The 24,946-nt window shown below is 53.2% G+C and overlaps 1 protein-coding gene across 7 annotated transcripts in view; it reads right to left on the bottom strand.

The window, feature by feature from the left end:
• PLXNA4 (plexin A4) overlaps positions 1–24,946 on the bottom strand; it is a 596,073-nt gene that overhangs the window by 52,103 nt on the left and 519,024 nt on the right. For all 7 annotated transcript variants that reach the window (XM_082472852.1, XM_082472851.1, XM_082472850.1 and 4 more), the window contains 7 exons: positions 18,437–18,533; positions 17,852–18,042; positions 13,748–13,899; positions 9,703–9,820; positions 4,422–4,558; positions 2,993–3,157; positions 391–484 (listed from right to left, as the gene is read on the bottom strand). In XM_082472852.1, coding sequence (XP_082328978.1) covers positions 391–484; positions 2,993–3,157; positions 4,422–4,558; positions 9,703–9,820; positions 13,748–13,899; positions 17,852–18,042; positions 18,437–18,533 — 954 coding nt within the window. The remainder of the gene's footprint in view (positions 1–390; positions 485–2,992; positions 3,158–4,421; positions 4,559–9,702; positions 9,821–13,747; positions 13,900–17,851; positions 18,043–18,436; positions 18,534–24,946) is intronic.

Genomic DNA, 24,946 nt, shown 5'->3' on the forward strand with positions numbered 1-24,946 from the left:
ACCACACAACCTGGGCACTCAAGGACAAGCTCTGCAGCTGACACCTACCTCTGCCCTGCCCATGGCAGGCGCTAGGGTATCTCTAAGCTAAGGAATGGCACTGGGGGTCAGAGGACGGAAGAATAAAGGTCTTCCACCCCTTATTAAGAACAAGAATAAGAAACCCCAGAAACCCAGAAGAGATTGCTCCTGCATGCCTGTAGCCCAGCGTGTAGAAATGGCCTCATGTCTGCTCCCCCATCCCGCCATCCCAGTGTCCGGGGCGTCACACGCGATGGGCCATCGGTGTCTGGGGCGAGCCTGCCTGAGCCCTCGGAGAGCCCACACCCTTTAGGGCAGCCACACGCCGAGAGGACAGCCCCCCGTGAGCCCCACCAGCCCCGGACTCACATTGATGTGCTCCTTCCCTCCGTGCTTGGCACGGATCTGGGGGTTCTGTATGAGGTCCAGGTGGGTCCCTCTCACGGCGATGGGTGTGTTCCCACTGATGGGGAAGAAAGAAGGAGGCGTGTAAACACAGGGACAGGAATAGCAACAGCACTTGGTGATGACGATGATGATGATGATGAATCAAGCTGAACTCCAGCACTGAAGACAACGATAACCGGGGGGCAGGGTAACGTTCATGGGGACAAGATGACAAGCTGACTGCATAATAATAAGGACGAGCTCTCAGCAGCCGAGGGGAAGACAGTGATGACCAGATGTCCGCGGCCGTCCTGCGCTGAGCTCATTCGGAGCGTGGACACCCCACGGAGGCTGGGCCTGTAGCACGGCCCTCTTGGCCCCCCGAGGCCCCCTGACCTGAGCCAGCTGCTTCTCTGCAGTCTCCCAGCATCTCTTTCCCTGCGCTCCCCAGTCTCAGGGAATTTTCTTCACCCTGGCCTTGGCCTAAGGGAAGCCTCGCTCCAGACCACCCTCCACCAGACCCTCCAAAGTCTGAACACAGCCTCCTTCCCCAGGACAATCATACCACAAATTTCCACCTTAGAGGCTTCAGTCGGCTGGGACATGGGAAAGGCCGAGGCCCAGCCACTCAGGGACCTCCTGTAAGAACGCAAATATGAAATGCTCCAGGACTCTCGCACCCTGGGGAGTCAGCCAGAGGACTGCTAACGCTGAGCGATTAGGAGACTCGTCTTTGGGTAGCTTTTCAATGGAAACCTGGACGCCACTGTCCTATCTTCAGGGCCACTGAGAAGCTGGCATGGGATGGAGGCTAGCTTCCTTGGGGGCTACACAAAGGAAAGTGATGAATTACGTTATCTGCGATCAGGGGAGTATCACTGAGAAGAATCTATTTAAAACAGGTAAGTGGTTATAAGCTTGTGGGTAAAGAGTCCTTGACAGCCCCATTCATCTCTACCCCTCTATCCATCTGCCCCCCTTTACACGCCATTCCTGCCCTCCCTTCCTCTCGCCCTCCACCGGTCCCCTCTGAAGCACATCCCCACCCCACGTATGCACATGCAGGAAGATTTCCTCGAAACCCAGAGTCTCTCGGCCCCTGGCAGTGCTGGCGAATGAGCTTCTGGTGTCCAGCCATCTCCCGATCTTCTCGGTCATCAATTCAACACACGTTTATCGAACGCCCCCATCACCCATCGCCATTCATCAGTAACCCAGGCTGTTGCGAGCAGTGTAAAGCCACGTGTTCTGCAGAGCCCCACCCCATCCCAGACTCTGTTAACTGCAGTGAAACCGCTGGAGCCCCGGCCCATTCAGAACGCACCTCCAGCCTCCCTCTTGATGTGAGCATGACTGGGGGCGACTGCCGAGTGCCAGGAGGGACAACACCTCTATTTCTGTGCCAGTGACACGAGGAAGAACTGAATTAAACCAGGCTGTGAATGCCTTCGGGAGCCACAGAGTTTGTCTAAGCACAGGGGGCCGTGCCAACTTCCTGGACTTACCAGGCCCTGGGGGCAAATCCTGGAATAGCTTTTACAGGCTCTCTGCCCCTCTCTGTGTCTTATACTTATCTGCTTTCAGGTCACAGCTAAAGCTTATAAGCCTTGAGCCTTAGAGACTAACTGCTGAGGACAACCAAGCTGCATCTCCCAAAGGCTGCCTTTTGTTTGGGTGTAAGGCCCGGTGGCAAACTCCTTCTGTAAAGGGCCAGACAGTAAATATTTTAGGCTCACTGGGGCCGTATGGTCTGTTGCAGTTACTCAGCTCTGCTGCAGCGGTGAGAAAGCAGTAGAGACAAAACATATTCGGATGAGCATGGCCGTGTTCCAATAAAACTTTATTTATAAAAGCGGACGGACAGCCAGATTTGGCCCCCCAGCTGGAGTTTGCTGACCCTGGTTTACAAGATTGTTCTCTGGACTGGACTCGTCATTGACCCCCCCGTCTCAGCTTGTGGTGACCACATCTTCATGCTCTGCCCCCTCTCCTGACCCCAGACATCCTCCAGAGCTGAAGCAGACAGTGGGGAGGGCTGAGGACGGGGGATGTGTAGGGGTGGGGTGGAGGGGGTGAGGAGGGAGGGGAGATGAGCCAGGCACTGCACTGGGTGTTTGTACCTCACGTACTCCTCTCAGTGTCCCGTGAGGACACTGAGAGACCCTGGGTCCGGGGAGGTTAACTAACGTTTAAGGTCCCTCGGCCGCTAAGTGGTGGAGCTGGGCTTCACCCACTCCTTCTGACCCCAAGTCCACTCCCCCCGAGGCCCCTGATACAGCAGTTTCCCCACGATCACCAGGGGCCTTGCCATCAGGATGCCCTCTGGCCTCCTAGTGTGCCCACCAACCCTCACGTCGGGGGCTGTCGGCTCCTGCTGGTCTGAGCTCGGCCCCCAGGGCCGGGTCCTGCTCAGAGCGCTTTCGGTGGACGGAGGGAGCCCCGGCAGGAAGCTCTGACCTGGGGGGTGCTCTGAACCCCCCCCTCGCCCCCCAGTTCATCAGTCCCCACAGCAGGACTGGGCCCCAGAACTCCCCTTGGCTTTTGAGGGTCGAGGAGGGAAGGCCAAGGTCAGGGCAGCCCCTACCTGGTGATGCTCCACTCGGGCTCGATCCGCACGATGGTAGGATCCTCCATGTACTGGAAGAACAGGTCCTGGTGGATCCTGGCCCTGTCTACCTGCACCGTCACCTTCATTTCCAGCACCTCATCTGAGGACGTGGTGTTGCAGACGATGTAGGACGGAGAGCGCCTGGAGGGGGGAGGTGGGGAGCCGGGCTCCTGGGTGTTGGGCGGGACTGTGGTCCCGGGTCAGGGCCCTCCCGTGCCCCTCCCTGTTCATCAGGCTCGTCAGAGGCAGTGGGTGAGCAGCGCCCCGACACAAAGCCCTGAGAACTACTGACAAAGACTCTCTCCTTGACCAGATTGTAGACGGGTTCCTCTGAGCCCCCTTTTGGACTAGGCTTCTTCCTGAGGCCCTGTCTTTGATTGGCCGACCCCCATTTTTAGCAAGAATTCTGCTAACTTAGTTTGGCAAGAAACCCCCCTCCCCAATACCTGAGTACCCTTGATATCTAATCAAATTCCGCCTCGTTAACCCTTGATGTCTGGTCACCCTGACTGCCTTCAGCAAGAGTCCTGTTAAGTCGGTTTAGCAAGAATCCTCCTAACCTTGTTTCCTCTTAGTAATTTTCCATCCACTGCCTCCCTCGCTCTGCTCCTTGGCTATAAATCCCCAGCTGTCTGCTGTATCTGGAGTCAAGCCCGATCTCCTTCTCCATTGCGAGAGTCCTGACACCTATTGCAGTAGTCCTGAGCAAGCTCTTCCTTACCATTTTAACAAGTGTCAGAGCCATTTTTTTCTTGAACACTCAGGCAAGGCCTGGCCTGACCTGACTTCAGATCTGTTGCAGCCCTCAGCATAGCTCTCTCCCAGGAAAACCTCTCTCTGCAGAACCTCATGCCAGCGGCGCAGGGAATGTCCCCAACCATACCTCTTCTAGTCCTGCATTAGGTGCACCTCTTGCCTCCCTCCCAACCCTCACCCCCGCCCCAGTTTCCTGGCTCATGGACGGCGTGCCCTCCTGGGACTGGATGGTGGAACCAGGGGAGGGAAAGTCGGCTGCCCCTGGGAGGTTCAACCTCAGCCAGCTCTCTGCAGTCCCGGCTGGCTCTGCAGCAGCTGGCCAGGAGCTAACCCAGGGGGAAGGGGCCCTAGATTCCAAACTGTGTCCCGTGGAACCCTAGGGTCCTGCACGGTGGGTGGTATGCAGGCACCAAGGCTAAACGGTGGGCAACGGCACGATGGGCCGTTCCAAGGAAGGGGTGCCCGGCAGGTCCCCGGGCTGAGCCACAGCCAAGTATGTCCAGAACGTCCTCTCCCAAAGCGAATGGCCACTTTTTCAGGGAGGAGGAGGCACCTCCAGAAGGTTAGCCGGGAGTCTGCTGCCTGTCAGCCCCGCCCACCCTCTGGGCTGCGAACCCTGAACCCTGGAGGCTGCCCTGAGGTGAGTTACCTGTGGAAGAGGCAGGGCTGCTTCCCAAACATCACCACCACGTTGCTGCCCGCGTTCAGGTTGGTGCCGGTGATGGTCACCTGTGTGCCTCCGGACATGGGCCCCCGGCTGGGCTTCAGGTCTGAGAGAGTCAGCGTCTGTGCAGGAAAGGATCTGGCCTGAGGATGCTTCTGGGTAGGCCTGAGGCAGCACCCCACTCCCGGATTCCACTCGCCCTCTGGAATCCTTAGTCATGGCGGCCTCCCAGAGAGCAGGCTCAGTTTACCGAGGCCTGTGGGGACAGGCGAGCATGTGCACCTCTACACTAATAACAGTCATAATAATATTAGCTACTATGCAGTGACCTTTTAAGTGGCAGGCTTTATATTTTATGTGTATCGATAGTGAGATATACATTTTTTTAAATCGCCCAATCTATTCTACAAGGTAGGCATTATTACCCATCTTAAAGACAAGATTCAGAGATGTTAAGTAAAGTTTCCAAGGTCACAGAGCAAAGAAGCGGCCTGAGAACTGACTCCAGGGCTGGAGTTCTCCACCACCTCTCCAGTCTCCAGCGAGGGTCGCTTTCAGGAAGGTAAGTTGCCCCTTCCACAGGCCTCTCCAGAGAGCTGCCCAAAGCACCCAGGGGCCAGAGCAATGAGATGTGTGAGCCCCAGGGAAACCCAGGAGGAGAAGCAAAGAAGGGTCAGTGGATTGAGTGAAGAGTCAGATTGGGGATGGGGGTGGGGATGGGGGAGGATCTGTGAGCTGAAGATTTGGAGTCTCAGTTTGTTCTTTCATTAGCATTTTAATGGAAAAAACTTTCCTCAGTCCCAGGTGAGAAGCCTGTATCTGCATTTAAATGAAGATTTCTCTCTCCTCGTACTCCCTTAAAGAATTCTGCACCAAAAGTTGAACCCACTCAGCTCCTCGGAGCGGGCAGGCAACCTCCCCTCCGAAAGGCCTCGATCGATAACACTAGGGGAGGAGAAGAGAAGCCCCAGCGAAGCCCGCAGCCCCAAGGCCTGGCGCGCGCGCGCCCCGCTCCCCGCACAGGGCACACGCGTGGGGACACGCAGGGACCCACGGGAACATAGGCGGACCTCTGCGCTCGGCGTCCGCCCAGCGCAGGCGCGCTCGCGGGGCCTGCCCACCCGGTCCCTGCAGATCCCGAACCTGGCAGCCCCGTGACACCCACCAAGCCAAGCCGAGGAACGGCTTATGCTGGCTCTGGCTCAACCCTAGACCCGCGCTCGGGGGAGGGGGGGGCGGCGGGATGAGACTGCTGCAAGAGCCTTCCTTTCTCAGCTTTGCCTACACCGTGCTGTGTGACTCAGCACCACTCACTTACCCTTTGTGATCTCAAAGAATCAAAAAGTGGTCCTCTCAGAGGCGCCTGTTTTCTGGTTCTAACTTCCCACAGATGGTGCCTCTGCCCCACTGTCTGTAAAGGGAGAGCTTTCAGACCTGGCTCCTGCTGACCTCCCCGGAGAGGAAAGGGAAAGTGAGGGAGTTACTTAAGGGGTAAGGGGCAACGTGGAAAGGAGAACAAGCTCCCTGGCAGCCTAGGGGTGAGGGTCCTGGAAGGGGTAGAAGTGAGTAACCCTGCTGGCTTTGCAGTGGCCCTCCTGTGTGGGGCTGGCTGGGTGCTGAGTTACTCTGGGGGTGGGGAGAGGATGATATGGAGACATGTTTTAAAGTTGGGAGAAACTACTAATTATTCAACAAGGTTTGCTTCATAAATATTTGTCAGTGGGTCTGCATGGGAAATCAAATTCGGCATTATTTGCCATCTCTTCCCTTGGCTCCCTCCCTGGATGCAGGCAAAGAGGGGGGAAAAGTGTTGCCTCTACAGAGATCTCCAGGGATAGAACTGGCGACAGCCCAAGAGTGCCGCTCTGCAGTCTATGGGCCTTGGTGTCGGGGTTTTGGGTGAATAAACCCACACATCAGAGCCTGGCCCGATTTGTGGAGGGAAACTGAGGCAGACCCAAACCTCGGCACTGGGAGGGGCTCCCCAGGCCCTGAGAGGCACCCCTGAAAAGGGGCTCGCCAGGGGCTTCCATGGGGGTCCCAAGAGTGCCACCTGCCAGCTGCCCAGCACGGTGGGAAGGCAGTGAAGGCTCGGAGGTGTTGTGGGTGGGCGTGTGACAGGGGCATTGTGTCCTTCCTGCCTCCCTGGTATGACTCACAGGGGACCTCTGCCCCTCATTCCCACCCTGAACCCCTCGGAGCTCTGTTGTCGGCAGTGAGGGGGGGGGTTGCTCAACGACCAGGTCCTTAATGCAAACTGGGGTCTGGGAGGAGACTGGGGTCCGTGGCACCATTTCTGCCCCCGCAGCTCTTCCCAAGCGGATGTGTATCGCCAGGATAGTGCCTCCGATAGAAAAGTGAACACGAGTCTGAGTCCCAGGGACCCACTGGACCAATGCATTTTCGCCTTGCGGCAACAACTCGCACCTTCCCTGCCCTTCTGCTCCAATTTCTCCTCCTCCCCCATCAACCCCCCTCTCCCCACTCCCTTCTGCTCCCATCTTTTGGTGCCCTTCCATGTCACACCTTATGCCGGGAACAGCCTCCCGGTACTCGAGATCCATATGGAAAACTGTATTCTGCCTTAGACAGATCCTGCCTTTCCTTCTGGCTCCTTCCATGAAACCTTCCCTTAATACCTTACATCCAACCACATCCTGCTGCCAGGGTAGAAACACTCATGCAGGCAAGACCTTCCCTGAGAGCAGAAGAGGTTTTGGTTGTCTACCACATAGATGTGTTATAAGAATTAAGCCCAAGAGCAGGTATCACAGAAGAAGGAGACAGAGAAGGCAAGGGAGTCTGGCCACTCAGAGGCCTGAGGAAGGATTGGATAGGCAGGGCAGAACACAGCAAGGAACCTGGACAAAGTCTAGAGGCAGTGGGCACCCTGGGCTCTTTTGGAGCTGCGGGCTGACGTGATGAAAATGGTATCCCCCAGTGTGGCTGGACTAGAATGGGTTCAGACCAATAGCAGGGATTTAAGGGGGCCACTGCAGTAGCAAAGGGAACGGGAAAAGTAAGACTCCAGGACGTGGTGATAGAGGGACTGACATCAGGAATTAGGGGAAGCCGAGCCACAGGCCACCAAGATGGTGGGCCCGGGTGACAGGCCACTGGCAGACATGGGCAAGGGAGGGGGACACGCTGTTTACGGGAGCTGACAGCTCGGGTGGACCATGGGAGGTGATGGCAGGACATCCAGGGGGCGGCGGCCTTTGAATTAGTCACAAAGGTAAGAAGCCTGGCTGGAGACACAGCGGAGACAGCCGAGGCCCAAAGGACACATCAGCTTAATGAAGTAGCGGCAGTTCCTGGTAGCGTTCACTTTGTCACCGCCAAGAGACCACAGGATAGAAACGGTTCCAGGTAACTGATTGGCCAAGGAAGTCCAGTGCTTGCTTTGGCCATGCAGCGGTGTCCGCCCTTTTACCACAGCTGCCAGGTAATTTCAGAGCCAGATTTCATGCCCAGTTTTCGTATGCCACGCCACACCACTCAACTGCTTGGGGAGTGCGGTCCGTGTGTCTACCCATCTCAGTCTCTCTCTCCCTCTCGTCATCTCAGCTCTGCTGGAATAAAAATGTCTGTGTTTATAAATATATATATGATATACTATATATATATATATATATATATATATATATATATATATATATATATATATACACATTTATGTAAATATATGTACATTCATCACTAGTTGTCTTAAGGTATATTGGGTTTAACTTGGAAATTCCCTCAAACCCTTTCCGAAGAAGGTGGGAGTACAAATGCTAAATGAATACGTAAAACTACACACATCCACTAAATCCATGACATGTGTGTGTTCCTCTAAGTGAGCTCCTGTGTGGGTTTAGTGACAGCCATGTTTATAAGGTTGGTTAGCTTTCAAAGAGTAGAGAGGGAGGAGTGCAGAGGTCAGGACCCACGCAGAGAGGGGCATCTGAGGCACGTCCCTACCAGGTTCAGCACCACCCCCCCAGTCACATCGTGTGCAAGTCCTCCATCTCCTCTCTCCTTCTGGGCTGTGGGCCTCCTGGGGCAGGGGCTGCAGGGGTCTGAATCATCACTGTAACACCTGCAAGCCAGGCCCATCAAACTATATTATAAAAGGCAACCAACTAAGTAAGTATTTATCAAATGACCTAGGGAGAGGTATTGTGCAAGGTGATACGTGGTTGTCAGTTAAAGGGAGGAAGAAGAAAGAGGAGGAAAACAGATGAAAGAAGAGAGAGGAAGGAAGGAAGGAAGGAAGGAAGGAGAAAAATGGGCTTCCATGACATATTTCCGGGCATTTGATACCCAGTCATAAAATCCATCATTTCAGGTTTCCAGCTTCCAAAAGCAGCTCAGAATCATGAGGAAATGATCTCATCACATCTGGCATTAACCCCGAGAAGTTAACTGGATGGTAAAACAGTTTTGGCAATGATGCGATGTATGTAGCAGGGGATGTGCCCATGTCTCCAGCGTCCCTGTCGTCACAAGGCAGGGAGGTTCCCAAGTGCCCCTGCTCACAGAACCCCTCACCAGGGCTGGTCCGGTACCATGTTCAGGGGCCAGGGAGGGTCCAGGCTGGAGGGAATGTGAGAGCAGGGGTGAGATCTGCAGAGAGGCCTTGGGGTGGGGAGGGAAATGTGGGGAAGGGTGTTGGGGCGAGAGGGAGTAAGATAGGGATAGGACAATGGTGAGTGAGGAAGGTGGGGTGACTGGGGATAATGGGATGGAAGTGGTGGGGTGCCAGCAGGGCACAGTAGTCATGGTGGCAATCATAGAAATCGTAAAGGCAGTGACACTAGAGGTGATAAATCTATTTTATCTAATTTTCACAATAATACCATGGGATAGATGCTTATTATTATCATGCCCATTTTACAAATGGAGACACTGAGGCACAGAAAATTAAACAACTTGCCCAAGCCCACCCAGTTAATAAGCGGCAGAGCCAGGGCTCAAATCCCAGGAGTCCCCATGCACAGCCCACACTCTCACCACCGTGTCACGCTGACACTCAGCCAGAAGGGGACATTGGGGCCCGAGAGCCAAAGCAACTTCCCTGGAGCTGCAGCCCAGCCCAGCCCAGCCCAGCCAGGATGTGAATCCAGGTCTTCCCGACTTCCAAGGCTGTGCTCTCAAGCTCCGCAGGACGGGACTCCCACGACTTTGGCCTGGGCTTGCCCACAGAGGTCTAGAAGGGCTCAGCAATCATGGTAAAGAGGTCTGTGGCCTGTGCCTGGCCAGGCCGTTGGTGGCCGGGACTCACCATGAAGTAATAGAGCTGCGAGGACCTGGCCATGAACTCGGGCCGACACACAGCCACACAGATCTCCACGAAGCCGGCGTGCTGGCTGGGCTTGGCCTCCCCCATCTCACACACGATCCTGCAGGGTGGAGAGGACAGACCCCCAGGGGTCACAGGAGGGTCACAGGCCTCCCTGCCGTGACGCCTGGGCCCTACACCTACCCAGGCCTCCTTCTGTGTAGTAAGATCTCAGGGATGGGCAGGGAAGGAGGAGGTGAAAGATACCTGATTCCTCCCTCCGGGGGCTCCTCCCTGGTTCTCAGGAAATGAGAAGTGTGACCTACAGGGGTCTCCTTAGAGGCTCTCCGTAAAATGTGACTTACCCAAGGGCACACAGCCATCAGACAGGGACCTCGGAGCAGCCCTAAGGTTTGCAGGTCCTCGCCTAGGAGCTCTTTGCTCCCAAGGCTTGGACTGCCCCAGGCAGTGCTTTCTGCTCCCAGCCCCAGCCGGGGGGCCTGGCGGGGGAGGGGGTTTTCATGCCGACGGGGGGAGAGGAAAGGGTGGGGGAGAGTCATAAATTCTCCCCTTTTAAAAAAAATTTTATTGTTTCACTTACAAAATTCATTCATACCCTTTGAAAGCGAGACAGTATCAAAATGTGACAGTAAAATAAATTGTGCCTTTCTTCACTAATCTCTCTCAAAACTTTGGTGTATAAATCCTTGCAGACCTTTCTCTAGACCTATGCAAATATATAATATATATAATCTCCATTTTATAAATGAAGAACTGAGGCACAGAAAAGTTTGGCAACTTGCCCAAATATATAGATTTGCCCATATATCCACGTGTGTATATATATTTACGTCTGATATTATGCACACATATAAACATAAATGTGTATATATACACACATAAAATTACATACAAACATACATATGTAAAGAAACATATACATGGTTTTAAAAATAAAAGTGGAACTTAACCACCCATTATTTTTAACCCCTCCCTTTTTACTCAACAAAACAGCATGGACTTTCCCTAAGGTCACAGTACACACAGCTCCGCTTTCTTCTTTTTAAGAGCTTCATGGTATTTCATATGATGCCTGTGTCATCATTTATTTAACCAGCCTCCTATTGTTATACATTTAACTTACCCTGATTTTTCTCCTACTCCAAATAACCCCGCAAAATGAACCAACCTACACACCTCCTTAAGCATTGCATATTTATTGAAATAGATTTCTGAGAAGGATTATTTGTGCTTTTAATGTTTGATAGTAGTGGGAAATAATGGTCCAGAAGGACTGTCCCAATTTTTACTTCCATCAACAGCAACTGAGTGAGATTACTTCACTCTTTGTCCAACACTAGATATTATCAGTCCTTTAAAATTTTTTCTAATATAATAGGAAAAAAAGATCTCATTTTCATTTTTATTCCCCTGATTACTGGTGAGGTTGCATGTATTGTATGTGTGTGTGTGTGTTTAAATCTTACATAGCCTTCCCTGTGACTTGCCTGAAGCCCTCTCTTTATTTCGCTGATGGATTATCTTTCTGTAGGAGCTTCTGAATTAGGAGAATTAACTTTTCTCCATAATAAATATTGAAATTATTTTCTCCCAGTCGATCACTTGTTTTTCAACTTGGTTTATAAAGTCTTTTGCCACTTGAAAGTTTAAAACTATCTGTGTGGTTCAATTGCTCATTCTTTTACTTTATGGCTTCCAGGTTCTGTGTGCGAGTCTAGCAAAAATATATGCTTTTCTGTGCAGATAACATAATTAAAACATGTTCAGTTTTTTAAAAAGTACATAAAAGCACTTGCCATACCTACATTCCTCTCCCACCCCAACTGCATCACCCAGAAGTATCCATTGTCAACATATTGGTGTACATGTTTCCAGTCTTGTTTTCCTTTTACAAAATTAATTATAAACTTTGTATTCTGCTTGGTAAGCTGTGTTCTCACTTAATATACCTTGAGTATATGCCTGGTCATGATTCTTCTACATATCACATTTAATGGTTGTGTAGTTTACTGTCCTATGTATAGACAATAATTTATTAAATTAATTAATTCCCTATTTTTAGATATACAAATTGCTTCCACATTTTCACTGTTACAAATAAGGCCAAAATAAGCATTCTTGCAAATAAATATTTGTGCATTCTGTTTATTTAGGGAAAGTTCTAGAAGTATTATGCCCAGGCTAAAGATGTTTGACCTGCATTTCCAAACTGCCTTCCAGGAAGGTCGTCCCACTTTACCCTCCCGACATGAATGTATGAATGTGCTATTTCTTATGCCTCTCATCTGCACTGGGAGGGCATTAACTTTTAAAAATTGTTCCCCATTTCATTGGTTACTACTGATGTTAAACATTTTTTTTATATGACTTTAGTTCTTGGTCTGTCCTGTGAATTGCACATTCATGCTCTTTGCTAATTTTGTGATAGTTGCCTTTTATCTATATCTTTTATCTAACCTCTTTAAATGTTAAGAAAAAGCATACTGTAACAGGCCATAACAATACTCTCAGTTTATCATTCATATTTTTACTTTGCACACAGAGTTTTTGGTGCACAAGTTTTGTCTTACATACTCAAATCTCCTAATCTTTTCCTTTATAATTTTTTCTTTTGCAGTTATACCTGGAACACCTTCCCTTTCTTAAAATCAAATAAATTCTCACCTGCATTTTCTTCTAATCCTTTCACATTTTCATTTTTTACCCTTAACTCTTTACTCCATCTGGAATTTACTTTGGTGTATAATATGAAATAAGAATCTGATATCATACTTTTTCCAGGGGGTGAAATTGTACCGCTTATTGAATGAGCTTTGCTTTCCTTGCTGATTTGAAATGTCATCTTTATCACATACTAAATTTTTATGTATCAACATTCTTTTTCTGGTGTTCTATCTTATTCCACTGATCTAACAAGTATCACAATATTTAATCATGTGGCTTTATAGTATTTTTTATATCTGGCTATACAAGTCCAGAGTAGGGCGTTTTAAAGTTCCCCAAATCACAATATATCCGTAGCAGCCTGCTTTGGTTTTGTTCTAGGAAGGACAAAAAGTTGAAGAAGCCACAGAAAGGTCTTTGGGTAAGTAAGTGATGATGGACCAGGATGGGTCCTACCAAGCCTGGAGCCTTCAATCATCTCATTTACTATGAGTGTTTTGGGAAGAACCAGATGGAAATCAAGGAGGAATTGAGGATGGCAGGACTGATGGTTCCAGAACCACAAAATCTGGGTAACCCTCAGCCAGCACAAGCATAAACGCACTCACCTACCTAAGTGAGACCTTGCAAAGAGTCAGTAACTTATGCACACAGGGACAAGTGGCAAGGTTTCACTCCGGGAGGGGCAGCAAAGAGGGTGTAGAATATAGATTCTATTGCGCTGGTGAATATTTATTTCATGCTTGTGTTTGCTGGGCTGGAAAATTGTATTTACTTATTTACAAGGTAATACATGACTCACAAACATTCCCTGCCATGTAGGTTAGAGGTCAAGGTCACTCGTTGAATGGTCCTCTCCGTGGACCAGCAGACTTTGTTGGAGAAAAACAATCCAAGTCCCCACAGGCCTGAGAGTGGGTGTGAAGGTTCATTCTCAGCCTCCACAGAGGGTAGCGTAGGATTAGCTCCTTCCGTAATTGGGGGAGGACAGGAGTGGGGAGGTAGGGACAGCGGAGGGAGTTAGGGTAAGGAACTGAACTCACGCTTCTGCAGATTTTGATTTTGCTTTGTCTTGCTCCTACTCATCCTCACACCTCAAGGAGGTGATGATCACTTTCCCCTTTTCTCCCAGCCATCTCCCCTTCCCCTTTCTGGACTTCCCCAATATGGCAGCTAGCTAGTTCGGGGGCTGGGGAGTTGCAGGAGTTCCCCACACCCTAGAACGTGAGGGACATTCTCCTTTTCTGTCCATAAGTTCTAAGACCATCTATTGTTGATCGGGGAAGGTAAGTCAACATCAATCGTCTATTTATATGGACTTCTCTTCCCTGCTCCTCCCACGTCTCAGACGGCCTCCACTTACTGTTCCGCAGGGATGTAGCCATCTACCAAAGGGCTGCACTCCACGCCGGCCACCTTGACGTGGGAGGCGATGTCCCGGAATTCCAGGCCCAGGTTCTCCCCTCGGATGGTGACCTTGGTGCCCCCTTCCCGGGGGCCTGTCACTGGGATTATCTAGAAGGAGGAAGCACAGTAATCAGACGCCAAGACAGAGCGATCCCCCACTGCTGACGGGGCAAGGGAGAGGCTGCGGGCTCTTCCCTATCTCCACTCCATTCCCCGAGCTGAGTCCAAGTCCACGAGGGCACCCAGGTCTGGGACTGTCAAGGGTCAGGAGCTTCTGGTAGAATAGTCTGTGTTTGTGTATGGTTTTAGGAGCAGGGTTCAAAGCCCCTTGTTCCTCTTCGCATTTCACAGAAGAAGAGAGAGAACGTGATCTGCAGTGTTACTGGGTAATTCACAGAAAATCGGGATTAAAGCCTTCCAGCATTTGCTCATGTTGGTTCCACTCTCAGTGAAAATGAACAAGCCTCCTATCAACCCACACGGCCCTCCACACGATGGCATCCACCCATCTTTCAAGAGCCTTGTCAAAAGTCACTTCCCCATCACCAGATGTTCTCCCGGTTTCTCTCCACTGAGATTTCAGGACACCTTCTTTGTGCTCTTTTCACAGTAACGTTTGTGTCGGATTCCCCACCCTGCCACTCCCCTACCCCCACCTCTTCAGATCCTGAGTCCCTGAGAGCAGGGATGGCGGTGCCTCCTTTCTCTGTGTGAACTTTCCAGGGAAGGCACCGTATTTTACTTCTTGAGCTGTAATTGTGCTGGAAACCCCAACTACCCAAGCATCTTCCTGGAGTTAGAAAAGCCTTCGTCACTGCCCCTCTGCCTTCGTTGTTTGGCTTGGTTTGTTTGGGTTTAATTTAGACTTTACCCTCATACACTTGCCCAAAATGACTGGCTTTCCCTCCTAAGACAGCACTGTTGATGCTAAAAACCCATGGCTGGAATGTGAGGATTCAGCCACCAAGGGCCTGCTTTGAGGTGGCGGCTCCGCACAGCTCACGTGACCTAATCATGACCTCCCACGGCAGTGACCTCAGTGGCAGAAGACGTTCCATGCCAGCCTCTCCTGGCATTTGATGGATCAGAGAAGGGCCCATTTCCTGTTCCTGGTGTCTCTGAACATCAGCACCTGGATCTCGGCCAACGTCAGTGGGATCACAATTGGAGGAGCCCAGATAGGCTACCTCTTAATATTCTCTACTCTTTCCATCCCCCCAGGGTCACAAGTCGGGGGGTCCATCCTGGGGGGAGGGTGAAAGATGGGGAAGGGAGCGACAGCTTTGCTGGGCCTTGCAGGCTGTTCACCTACAAAGCTCAAGATACTTTCTGCTTCTCACATATGCAGGTGTGCACATCTGTGAGTGTGAGGGTTCATGAGTGTGTGGGTTTGCACATGCACGTTCCCACTGCAGTGAAAAAAAGAATAGGTTCTTTGGAGACACAGGCTTGTTTCTGTGTGAGGGAGACAGACAGATGGGGGGCGGGGTGGGCAGCGGGAGTCCCTGTCCTTCCCGGATGGACTGCCCAACTAGTCCCCAAAGCGCCACTGGCACCTGGCAGCAGCACCTGCATGATATTCCAGCCCTGGCTTGTCGTCCTGAAAAGGGAGTTTTATCTCTGGCGCAGTCCATGGTTCCCCAGGATCCCTGGAGCGCTGATGCCAGTATGGAGCCAGTAAATAGCGTCCATGGCAGGGAGGTTTGTTTCATTTGCCATCTCCTCCCTGTGATTTTTTTTGGTCTCAGGCCAAGAAGAAAGCCAGTCCCACCGTTTTCACCAGACACACCATTAGCAGTTCTGAGAGGCAGCCCCCTGGGGGATGGCTTCTTGCTACGGGGCTCTGAGGGTGGGGGGCGGCAGGAAAGGAGGGGGGCCCTCGTTCAGATGTGGCGCCAGAGGCATCCACCTGCCTTCCTTCTCCAGATAATTCTGTAGGTAAAACACATAAGTATCTTTCCCCAGTTTGAGAATCGCTGTTGAGATTCCTACCCATGCAGGAGACTGAAGTCAGGGCTGAATGAAGCTCTCGGCATCTGGAAAACCAGGAATGTGGAGGGTGAAGGTGCCAGAGCGGGGGGCACATCTAGAGGGCCACGCCCGAGAGGCTGCTTTGCTGGAGGAAGCTGCTTACTCACGAGTCGAGCTCCTTCCTGCTTTCACACGTCCCCGGTGGGTGGGCATGCAGCGTTTGTGAGGGAGGGTCAAGGGAAATGTATGGGTGTGTTCGCCTTTGTGGTGGCAGAGGACAGCAATCCAGTAATCAAGAGACTTGGCCTTCAGGGCCCCTTGATTTACACTTTGGTCAGAGTAAATCTGAGCATCGGCCTTTTCATGTGGGAAAGGGTGATAATAACCTTGGCCTTGGCAGGCATCATGGGTTGAACTGTGTCCCCCTAAATCCATATGTTGAAGTCCTGAACCCCAGCACCTCAGAATTGTGACCTTCTTTGGAGAAAGGGTCTTTATAGAGGTAGTCAAGTCAAAATGGGGTCATTCAGGTGGGTCCTAATCCAATAGGACTGATGTCCTCATAAAAAGAGGAAATTTGCAGAGACACACATGGCAGGAAGTCAATAAGAAGAGGCACAGGAAGAAGACAGCCACCTACAAGCCAAGGAGAGAGGCCTGGAACAGACCCTTCCCTCACAGCCATTAGAAGGAACCAACCCTGCAACATCTTGATCTCAACTTCCAGCCTCCAGAACTGAGAGACAATACATTTCTGTTGTTTACGGCACTTCATTGCAGCAGCCCTAGGAAACCACACAGCAGGGTTGTTGTGAGGCCGGATGAAGTGAGGGATGTGAGGATATTTCACAAACTCTGAAGCACCACACAAATGTTCGGCCTGTGACTGCCCGCTGTTGTAAGGGTACCAGATACGGGTGTCTGTGAAACTGCACAGAGCTGGATGCCCGGTGTCCCCTCACTACGGACGGACAGACTGAGCTTCCTTCTCGTCTTCTTCCCCCTGTCCCCCCGGGGCGTTATTATCATCAGCATCAACCATGGCAAAGAGGCACCGAGCACCTACAATGAGCTAAGTGCTGGGCCACAGGTGCAGATGTGTCAGACACCGTCCTGCAGCTGAGACATGCACGTCTTTCCCTTATTTTATGAGAGGAGCAAGGGATTCCAGCCCGGGTGCGGGGAACCTTAGAGGGTCTTTGTGCCGGGACTGTGGAGGTGAAGACACCAGGGCAGTGATGGGCTTAGACACGCGACTTAAAAATGATTTTAACAATGTCAGTGATGAACGAGGAGGAGGAGGGTGATGAGATCCCCACAGGCTGGGCCTGCAGCCAGGCATCTTGCACGGATTTGCTCAGGTAATCCCTGTCACTCCCCTGTGAGGTGGACGCTTCGACCCAGGGCATGGGTGAGGAAGCGGAGGCCTGGGGATAGAGATGAAGTAGTCCCAGGGGACCCAACAATTACTTGGGATTAGCAAATGGAGCTGGGATTCAAACGCTGTTCTCTGTGATCCCACTGTCTGCATCTTTAGCCCTGCCCTGCCCCTCACGGCTCCTTGTTCCACGGCCCGTGTCCCCTCTGTCCTCCCGAACTGCGCTCCTGGTCCGTTTCTGCCATTTTACAGCTTAGGTCTGGCTTCGTGTGAGTCCCGAGGCCTCTCCACTTTGACCTGCTCCACCTCTCCGGGGCTGGGCTCCACGCCCTTGACCCCCAGGCAGCCTCACTCACAGGCTGACTGCTTAATGAGGCTGCAGCTGATGGAGCTTCATGGCCTCGCCACCAGGACTCTTGGAGACAAGGAAGGGGTGTCGAGGACCGCGAGTCCTTTCGGACGCAGCTCACACGGAGACTCCATAGGGCAGTCGAACCCTCTCTGCTCTCGACCTCCCTTGATGAGGGGAGGGCCCCTGAGCCACACCTAAAGCCGCTACGGATTTGCAGGCAAACGAGGATGCCCGCAGCCAGCTGGGCACCTGGTGGTCACGGGGGTGACGGACACCACGCCAGCCATGGCTCCCAGGGCCCCGCCCGTGGCAGGACAGGGCTCAGCGGCCCAGAGCGGGCCCAGCGGCCCACGGCTCACCTCGGTGATGCGGGGATTCGTGCACTTGCTGTTGGGGCCCGACAGCTCCAGCCAGTGGCTCTCGTGGATGGGGCAGTGCTGCCGGAGGGTACACTGGCCCTGGCCCTGGCACCAGCCGCATTCGAAGTCCGGGTCCGCCTTGAGGCACAGCCCGCAGCTCTCACGCATGGCGCCGCACTTATAGAGGTGAACTGTGGGCAAAGGGCAAGGGGGGCTTGGAGGTGGGGGCAGGGGGCTGGGAGGGGCCCGAAAGTGTGGAGCAGGAGGGCAGTGCTGGCCTGGATGATGGGACGTGAGGCAGCCTTGTCCCCCACCCCCCGCCCTTCGGATGCAGGGGAAGCCTGAGCAGAGGATCGCGGCTGGGAGGCGGAGTCTCCCTCAGTCTCTGGGGCCCTCCTTCCAGCCCGCTCTGCCCCCTCCACTGTACTCCCAGGAGCCACCCCCCTGCACCGAGCAGTCACAGAGCAGTGAGGGCGCTGGAGAGGCGCGGAGAGCGGGCTTGGCTTGGGTGGGGGACGGCATGGCACTGCCCACCAATGGGAGCTGCCCCTCCCTCCCCCGCCCCCCCGGGCCCTCCTTCCGCACCTTTATTCTGAGCTGGGTTATCAATGTTGAAGTGCCCGTTCCACACGACCGTCAGCTTCACCGGCAGGTTGTTGATCTCCATCCCTTCGTAGGAATACTGCAGCCGGGGCCGGAAGGAAAGGAGAAAGCTGGGTCACAGAGATTTCTAGGGAGGGCCCAGTGTTCGGCCTGGTGTCCGCAAGAGTGCACGGGGTCAAAGGCAGGCCAAGACTGTGCACGCACGTGTGTGTGAGCACACATAAGCACGGGTGGGCAGGGTGGGCACGCACATCTCAGGGGACCAGAACAGGGGGTCAAGAAGCTAAGGCGGGGAGATGCCAGGCCTGGGGGGACACCCATTTGGAATGTGGGTTCACAGAGCAGATCTGCGCAAGTGGCTTGGCCACCTTCTGCGGAGGCCTGTTCCTGCCAGCTGGGCTCTCCCCTGGAGGTTAGTGAGAGAGGAATCTGCCCCCGCCCTGGCTGCCCAGGGGAACCTGCCAGTCCTCGATGTGATTTGGGAGCTTTAATTTCTAGGACGTGCTCAGGGGAGGTGGGTGCTTTACCAGAGACCTGGCCAAGCCTGATCAATTTGCAGGCAGGGAGAGTGGTTGCAAAGGGGAAGCAATGGAGGAGCGGCACCCTTCAGGGGATGAGAGGCTGAGGGTTAGCAGAGGAGAGGACTGGGTGAGAGCTCAGAGGTGAGGTGGGAAGTCCTGAGGTCACCCTAGGGCACAAACCTGGGAATCTGGGTCAAGACTCCGGAGGCTCCAAGACAGAGCAGGGGCCCCGGCTCCACGGCTGCCCATGGTGGGGCGGCAGGGAGCTGCCTCTAGGCCTCTGGGCCCTGCTTCCCTGCCGAGCTCTCCTCTAATGTTCCACCCAGCTGGGTCCATCCCATGGGACTGTGGTGCTAAGGGGGGGAGGGGGTGAAGTGGGAGGTACCTCTCAGGCAGCCCCCAGGATGCCAGCCCCCATCTGCCTTCTGACAGCAGGCATTCTCTATCCCTGGGGAAGGAGGGCAGGCAGGAGCTTGGAACCTGCCCTGGGCAGCTTTTCCAATCCCTACCTGATGATTTTCTCATTATTCCACTAGATTCTGCCCACCACAGGGGGTGGGATGGAGGAGCAGAGCTGAGACAGGTTTTCTGCAGAGGAGGGGCTGAGGATGGGCGATTTGTTGGAAGAGTTCAGTCCAGGAGACTTGGTCTGAAGTTGTGTCTGCAGAGCCAGTGGGCTCTTTTAATGCAGAGTTTAAGTTTGGTGGGGCTGGGCCGTGGGGATGTTCGCGGCTGTTGTGTCAGGCCGCTGATGTTCCCTCTTTCACTGAGGGGAGGGCAGCACAGGAACTCGGGAATGCCCCGCCTGTGGAGGGTCTCAGGGCCTCTGCCTCTGTAGCTTATCCATAGGGGCTTCTAAAGGAGATGTTGTCATCTTAACCTGGGAAATTGCCCTATATTCCTGGGTGACAGAACGTGCTCCATCATGAGCATGCTGTGACGCTGTCCTGCTATAGAAACATAAGTAGGGTGTGTGTCCAGCCTTCTTCGGCCTCTAACCTAGCACACCAGAATTTTTCACTGACTCCCTGGTGATGACACCCCGGCCAGGGAGCCACATGCGGTGTTTGTCCCACAATGGCGGTGGTTTGCCTTGCACCATCCACACTCTCGTATGATCTCCCTTGAGATCTTTGACACCTGGGCCAAGGCCAGGGTCCGGGCTGAGCCATGGAATAAAGCAAAGCTCTCTACCCCTGCAGAAACAACACTGGAGAATTTTTTTTGATCATCCCATAACTCAGCTGGGGACTCATAAGCTTTTTGCCACGTAGCCCACTAGCCAACTCCCCAGAGATTCAGTTTTTTGAGTCTGGGTGGGTCGTTCCAAGTCGTCATGAGTTTTTCTCAAAAAAAACCTCTTCCCCTCTCATGGTGGTCTATGGACCACCTTCATCAGAGTCATGGCGATGGGGCTGGGGATGAGGTCTACTAAATGCAGATTCCAAGGCCCCACCCAGACCTGCCGAATTGGAATCTCTGGAGACAGGAGCATTTCCAATTAGGTACTCTGAGTCTGGTGCTGCTAAAGTTAGAGAATCGCTGCTCCTTGCCATCTGCTAGCAGCAGAGAGACAGAGGACAGCCAAGGGGGAAGTGTGTAGGGGGTGCGGGGGGAGAACCCTTTCCAGACGCCCCTTCCCATTTCCTCCTCTAGCCAAGCTCCACTGCGCCCATCCTTCCCGTCCCCTTCCTCCAAGGCCCCAGTGGGGGAAAGGTGGCAAGGGCCAGTGTCAGGCTGCTCCGACCTCTAGGAGGGATGCTGGTGGTGCCTAAATCGGCATCGAAGCCAGGCTCCTGCCTCTCAGGTCTGGGTCTGTCCAGGACCTAAAGTGGAAGCAGCAGGCAGCGACCAGGGGCGTGTTGGCCGAAGATCAAGAGAACCTTCAGGCCCCTCTCAGGAAGGACCTGAGATCCCCCAGAGAGCAAGGCAAGACACACCGCCCACGTATGCATGGGAGTGTCTGCGTGCATGAATGTTTTTGCATGCGTGCTGAAGTGAGAAGAGGTCTGTGCACATCCGTAGGATCTATGCATTCAGATGTGCGTGTGCCTGTGAGCGCACACGGGCACACACGTGGACTGCCGTGTAGGGGCTCCGCAGTGACCGGCTGTGTGAATGTGGGCAGAGGATCCGAATCTCAGACTCCCCACGTGTAAAGTGGGAATTACACGCAGTGCGTGCCTCACGGGATTGTTGGAAGGGTCCAGATAACCAGCCGATGCTCTGGGCACAGTGCCTGTTGCAGAGAATGTGCACCCAAATATTATCGTGTGTTTGAATCTATGTGTGTACACTTGGGGATGCGGTGCAAAAACATACCTGTGTTCCCTGTGTTTACGTTTATGTGGAATAATAATAGCAGCACTTATTGGGTGTTTCTGCGCCAGACACTTGGTACATATGGAGACGGATGCATATGAGAACACTTATGTGTTCGGATGTGCGGTGTGTGCACGCATTTTCTTTTTGAAGGAAAAATAAAAAAGGCTTTAAGGATCAAATATGCTGGGCATTGCTTCCTCTTTCTCTTCCCCATTCCTGAGATCTCAATTCTAAAATATTACAGAAATCATTAACCCCGGTGTTCCCCCACCAACCGCTTGGCCTCTAGGGAGGTCACGCTCCTTCCTGGAGATGCCCTCTCTCCCCCTTGACCTGAATCCTGCAAGGGGAGGGGCGGACTGCTGGGGGACCCTGGACCACTGGCTCGCATCCCCCGACCACTCCCCACCTCTGCTCCACTTAGCATTTATATAGCTCTCTGTGATCAGTGGGCAGTTAATCCGCACAAAGCCCAGAGCTGGGGGAAGAGTGTTTCAGGCTCCTATGGGCCAGGAGGTTAAGTGTCTCAGTCAAGGACTGGCTCATCGTGGCCCAGCTCTTGGACAACGATGCTCATCACCTGGGGAAAGAGTGAACCTCAGTTTCCCTACCTTCTAGAGCAAAGAGAAGACCTCTGTATAATTTGGACGTTCTTCCCTCCAACCATTCCCTTGTCTGAGATATTTTGCTGGAAAGTTCTATCATTCTATCACCAACGTAAGACACCAGTGTATGCTGTGTCCATCTCCAGGACCCCAGAGGCTCAGCAGACCCATTTCCAGCTGTGTTCCAGTAAAGCGGGAAGGGGGAAAATTTACCCCCTATCGGTCTCCCTGTCCTTGTTTTGCACGCAGTAAATTGGGGCACCACGAGAAACCATGGGGCCACCGTGGGTCGGTGGAAGATGGGCCTAGAGCCCTAGGGCGTCATGGCCGGCACTGCAGCTGGCCGGCTGCCCCCTGAGGCCCACTGACGCCCGTGATTGCCAGTGACTGAGGGGCGGGACTGGGCACTATTTTTAGCAGCACTTGACATCTCCCGGAGCCTCTGTCTAAAGGAGGCCGTGATACCCACAGTTGCTCCTAACCCTCCTCCAACTGCTGCCTGTGAGCTGCCCTGTTCTCTGCCAACAGGCCCCCGAGGGCTACAGTGACTGGCCCAGGGCCTGTCCCCAAATAGGGGGCTGGAAGTGACCTGCCTGTCCACCCAGTCCTGTGTCACCCCATGCAGAATGCTCCTGTGTCTCTCTTTTCCTTCTCTGCTCTCCTCTGAGACCTCCTCTGCCATCAAAAATCAAGGGTGGGGGGGCGGGGTTGATTTCTCTGTTGGATCCTTCTCTCCTCCTCCCCCCATTCCAGAGAGGTCATTTAGGAAATGAAACAACAGTAACTCTTCTTCCACGATCCTCTCTGTGGCAGATCAGACCCTGCTATAAAGTGCTCAGTTGCTGGTTTTGGCCTAACCTTTGATTAGGGGGTGTGTTATGAAACTGGGTTAAAGTTCTGAATTTGCTGCTTACTTGCTGTGTGACCTGGGGCTGGTCACTTGCCCTCTCTGGGCTTTAGAGACTCGTCCGCCCCCAGCGCAGTCACAGGATCAAGTAAATATTCTCTCAGATCTATTCCTGCCCTGATGGTACGTTGGTTGTTTTCCATAACTATGGTAAGGGAGGCTTGCCCCTGATTATGACCCCAAAATTTTTTTAAGGAAGTCACTTGACAGCAAGCAGTACCCTGGCCCAAACAGCATTTCAGCTGGGATCCCACTGACTCCCTGAAAAGAGAGGCTCTTGGGAGGTCAGAGCTGAGCCCTCCTGAACTGTGTGATTCCAGCAGGTCCTGGTAGGCAAAGGGGACCCTCCTGGAACCTACTCTTTGTGGGGTACACCTCCTGTTGCCTCAGTTTCTAAGACTTTAAAATGGTAGAGAAACAAACATTCCCATCACCTTTCTTACTAGGGTGTTGAAGTGAAAAATGCAGGCAGGCAGAGTAGACTGAGCTGGCTGAGTTGCTTTGGAAGCAGGGCCCTGGAGACACTGAGAACTGTCCATGAGGGTGGGGAGGCCTCTGGGGGATCCCCAAGTCCAGGGGGCCAGAGTTCAGTGCAAGCCCCCCTCCACTCCTCAGCGGAGAGCAGGGTGCAGGCAGGGAGCTTAGAAGTCACGTCCTCTCCTTGATGGTCAGAGCCTTGGGCTCCGGGTCTCTAGCCCCAGTGTCATGTTTCCACCATGGTTTTGGTGTCTCTAATCTCCTGGAAGCAGGTCTGGAGGTACCCAAGCCCATGTACCCTGGAGGTTGACTGATTGGGCAGGACCCTGTGGACCCTTGTCCAGGGCCTGAGGCCTCCAGGGACCGGAAGCAGATTTGACCATCATGCCCTGGGACATCAGGCTCCAGGATGTGAAATTCCCACACAAGGAGCTGTGTGACCTGTGATTTCTTAGATCCTGAGAATTCAACATCAGACCAGCAGACGCCCATGCTGGGAGTCAGCAGTGCCTTTCCCTGTCCCACTGGTGCCGACCAGGGTGCCAGCACTAGGCTCCCCGAGGGGGCACCACAGAGGAGGAGACCTGGCCCTCACCTGCCCAGCTGTTACCTGGGGTACCTTCCTCTATTCAACAGAGTCAGCCGAGGCACAGGGCCCATGATGTCCGCACCCATCTCTTGGGGGAACTCAGAAGCCGCAGACTCTGTCCTCCCTCCTGACACCTCTGAGGCCTGGATCCCTGGGGCAGCTTCTCTGAGGAAACGAGGCTGTTTTTCCCGAGGCCTGAAATCCCTACAAGCCTTCTGCTGAGTCAGATGTGGGACTCGCACTTACTCTTCCCGCGGGACTACCTTATTTGGGGGAGAATCATTTGAGCCAGACTCTTGGGGCTGGTTTGCTTGGTCTCAGGATTCACGAGGAAGCAGGAGGTGTTTAATATCCCTTTTGCTTGCAGGTTTAATGTGGGGTGCTGCAGAAATCTGCAACACAGCCTGGCCGCCAGTGGAGGGGGGAGATGTGGACATGGGAGGGGTGGGGACACATCTGGGGTTTCAGAGGTTGGCAGGTCAGCCACCAGCTCAGTTCTTGTAATGCTGAGCAACCCTGGGCCAGCATGTGGGCCTCTCTGAGCTCCATTTACCCCTAGATTGCTTTCTGCAGGAAGAGTGGGGTGTTCCCAGGAAGAGCTTTGTCCGGGACTCTCCTGATCCCACATCACATCTCCAAATACAGTCACCGCCTATACGTACCCAGAAGCAATGACAGGGATGAACGGCAGGCAGTGCGGTATAGGAGGAGACCCCAGACCCAGGCCTGACCCTGCCACTCACGAACTGTGTGACCTTGAGCATGTCACTTACCCTCTGGGCAAGGGCGGGTTACCCTGGAAGTCAATGGAGACTCAGGGTCAGCTTCAGGGCCCTGCACTCACCCACATGGCCCTTCCTGGGGCCTGCCTGCATATATCATTTGTATTGATGTATTTCATTCTTAAAGAAGGTCCCCCAAATTATATAACTCTCAGCCCCACAAACCCAATCCTGCCCCTACTTCTGGGCCTCCAGTTTCTCCTCTGTACAGTGAAGGAGAATGTGGGTTTCCCATAGCTTGAAAATGTTACGAGTCTTTAAGTCTGTTAGTCTCTGAGCATCTGGG

Source organism: Balaenoptera physalus, assembly GCF_965194825.1.
Source record: "Balaenoptera physalus genome assembly, chromosome: 8".
In the NCBI taxonomy this organism is placed as follows: domain Eukaryota; kingdom Metazoa; phylum Chordata; class Mammalia; order Artiodactyla; family Balaenopteridae; genus Balaenoptera; species Balaenoptera physalus.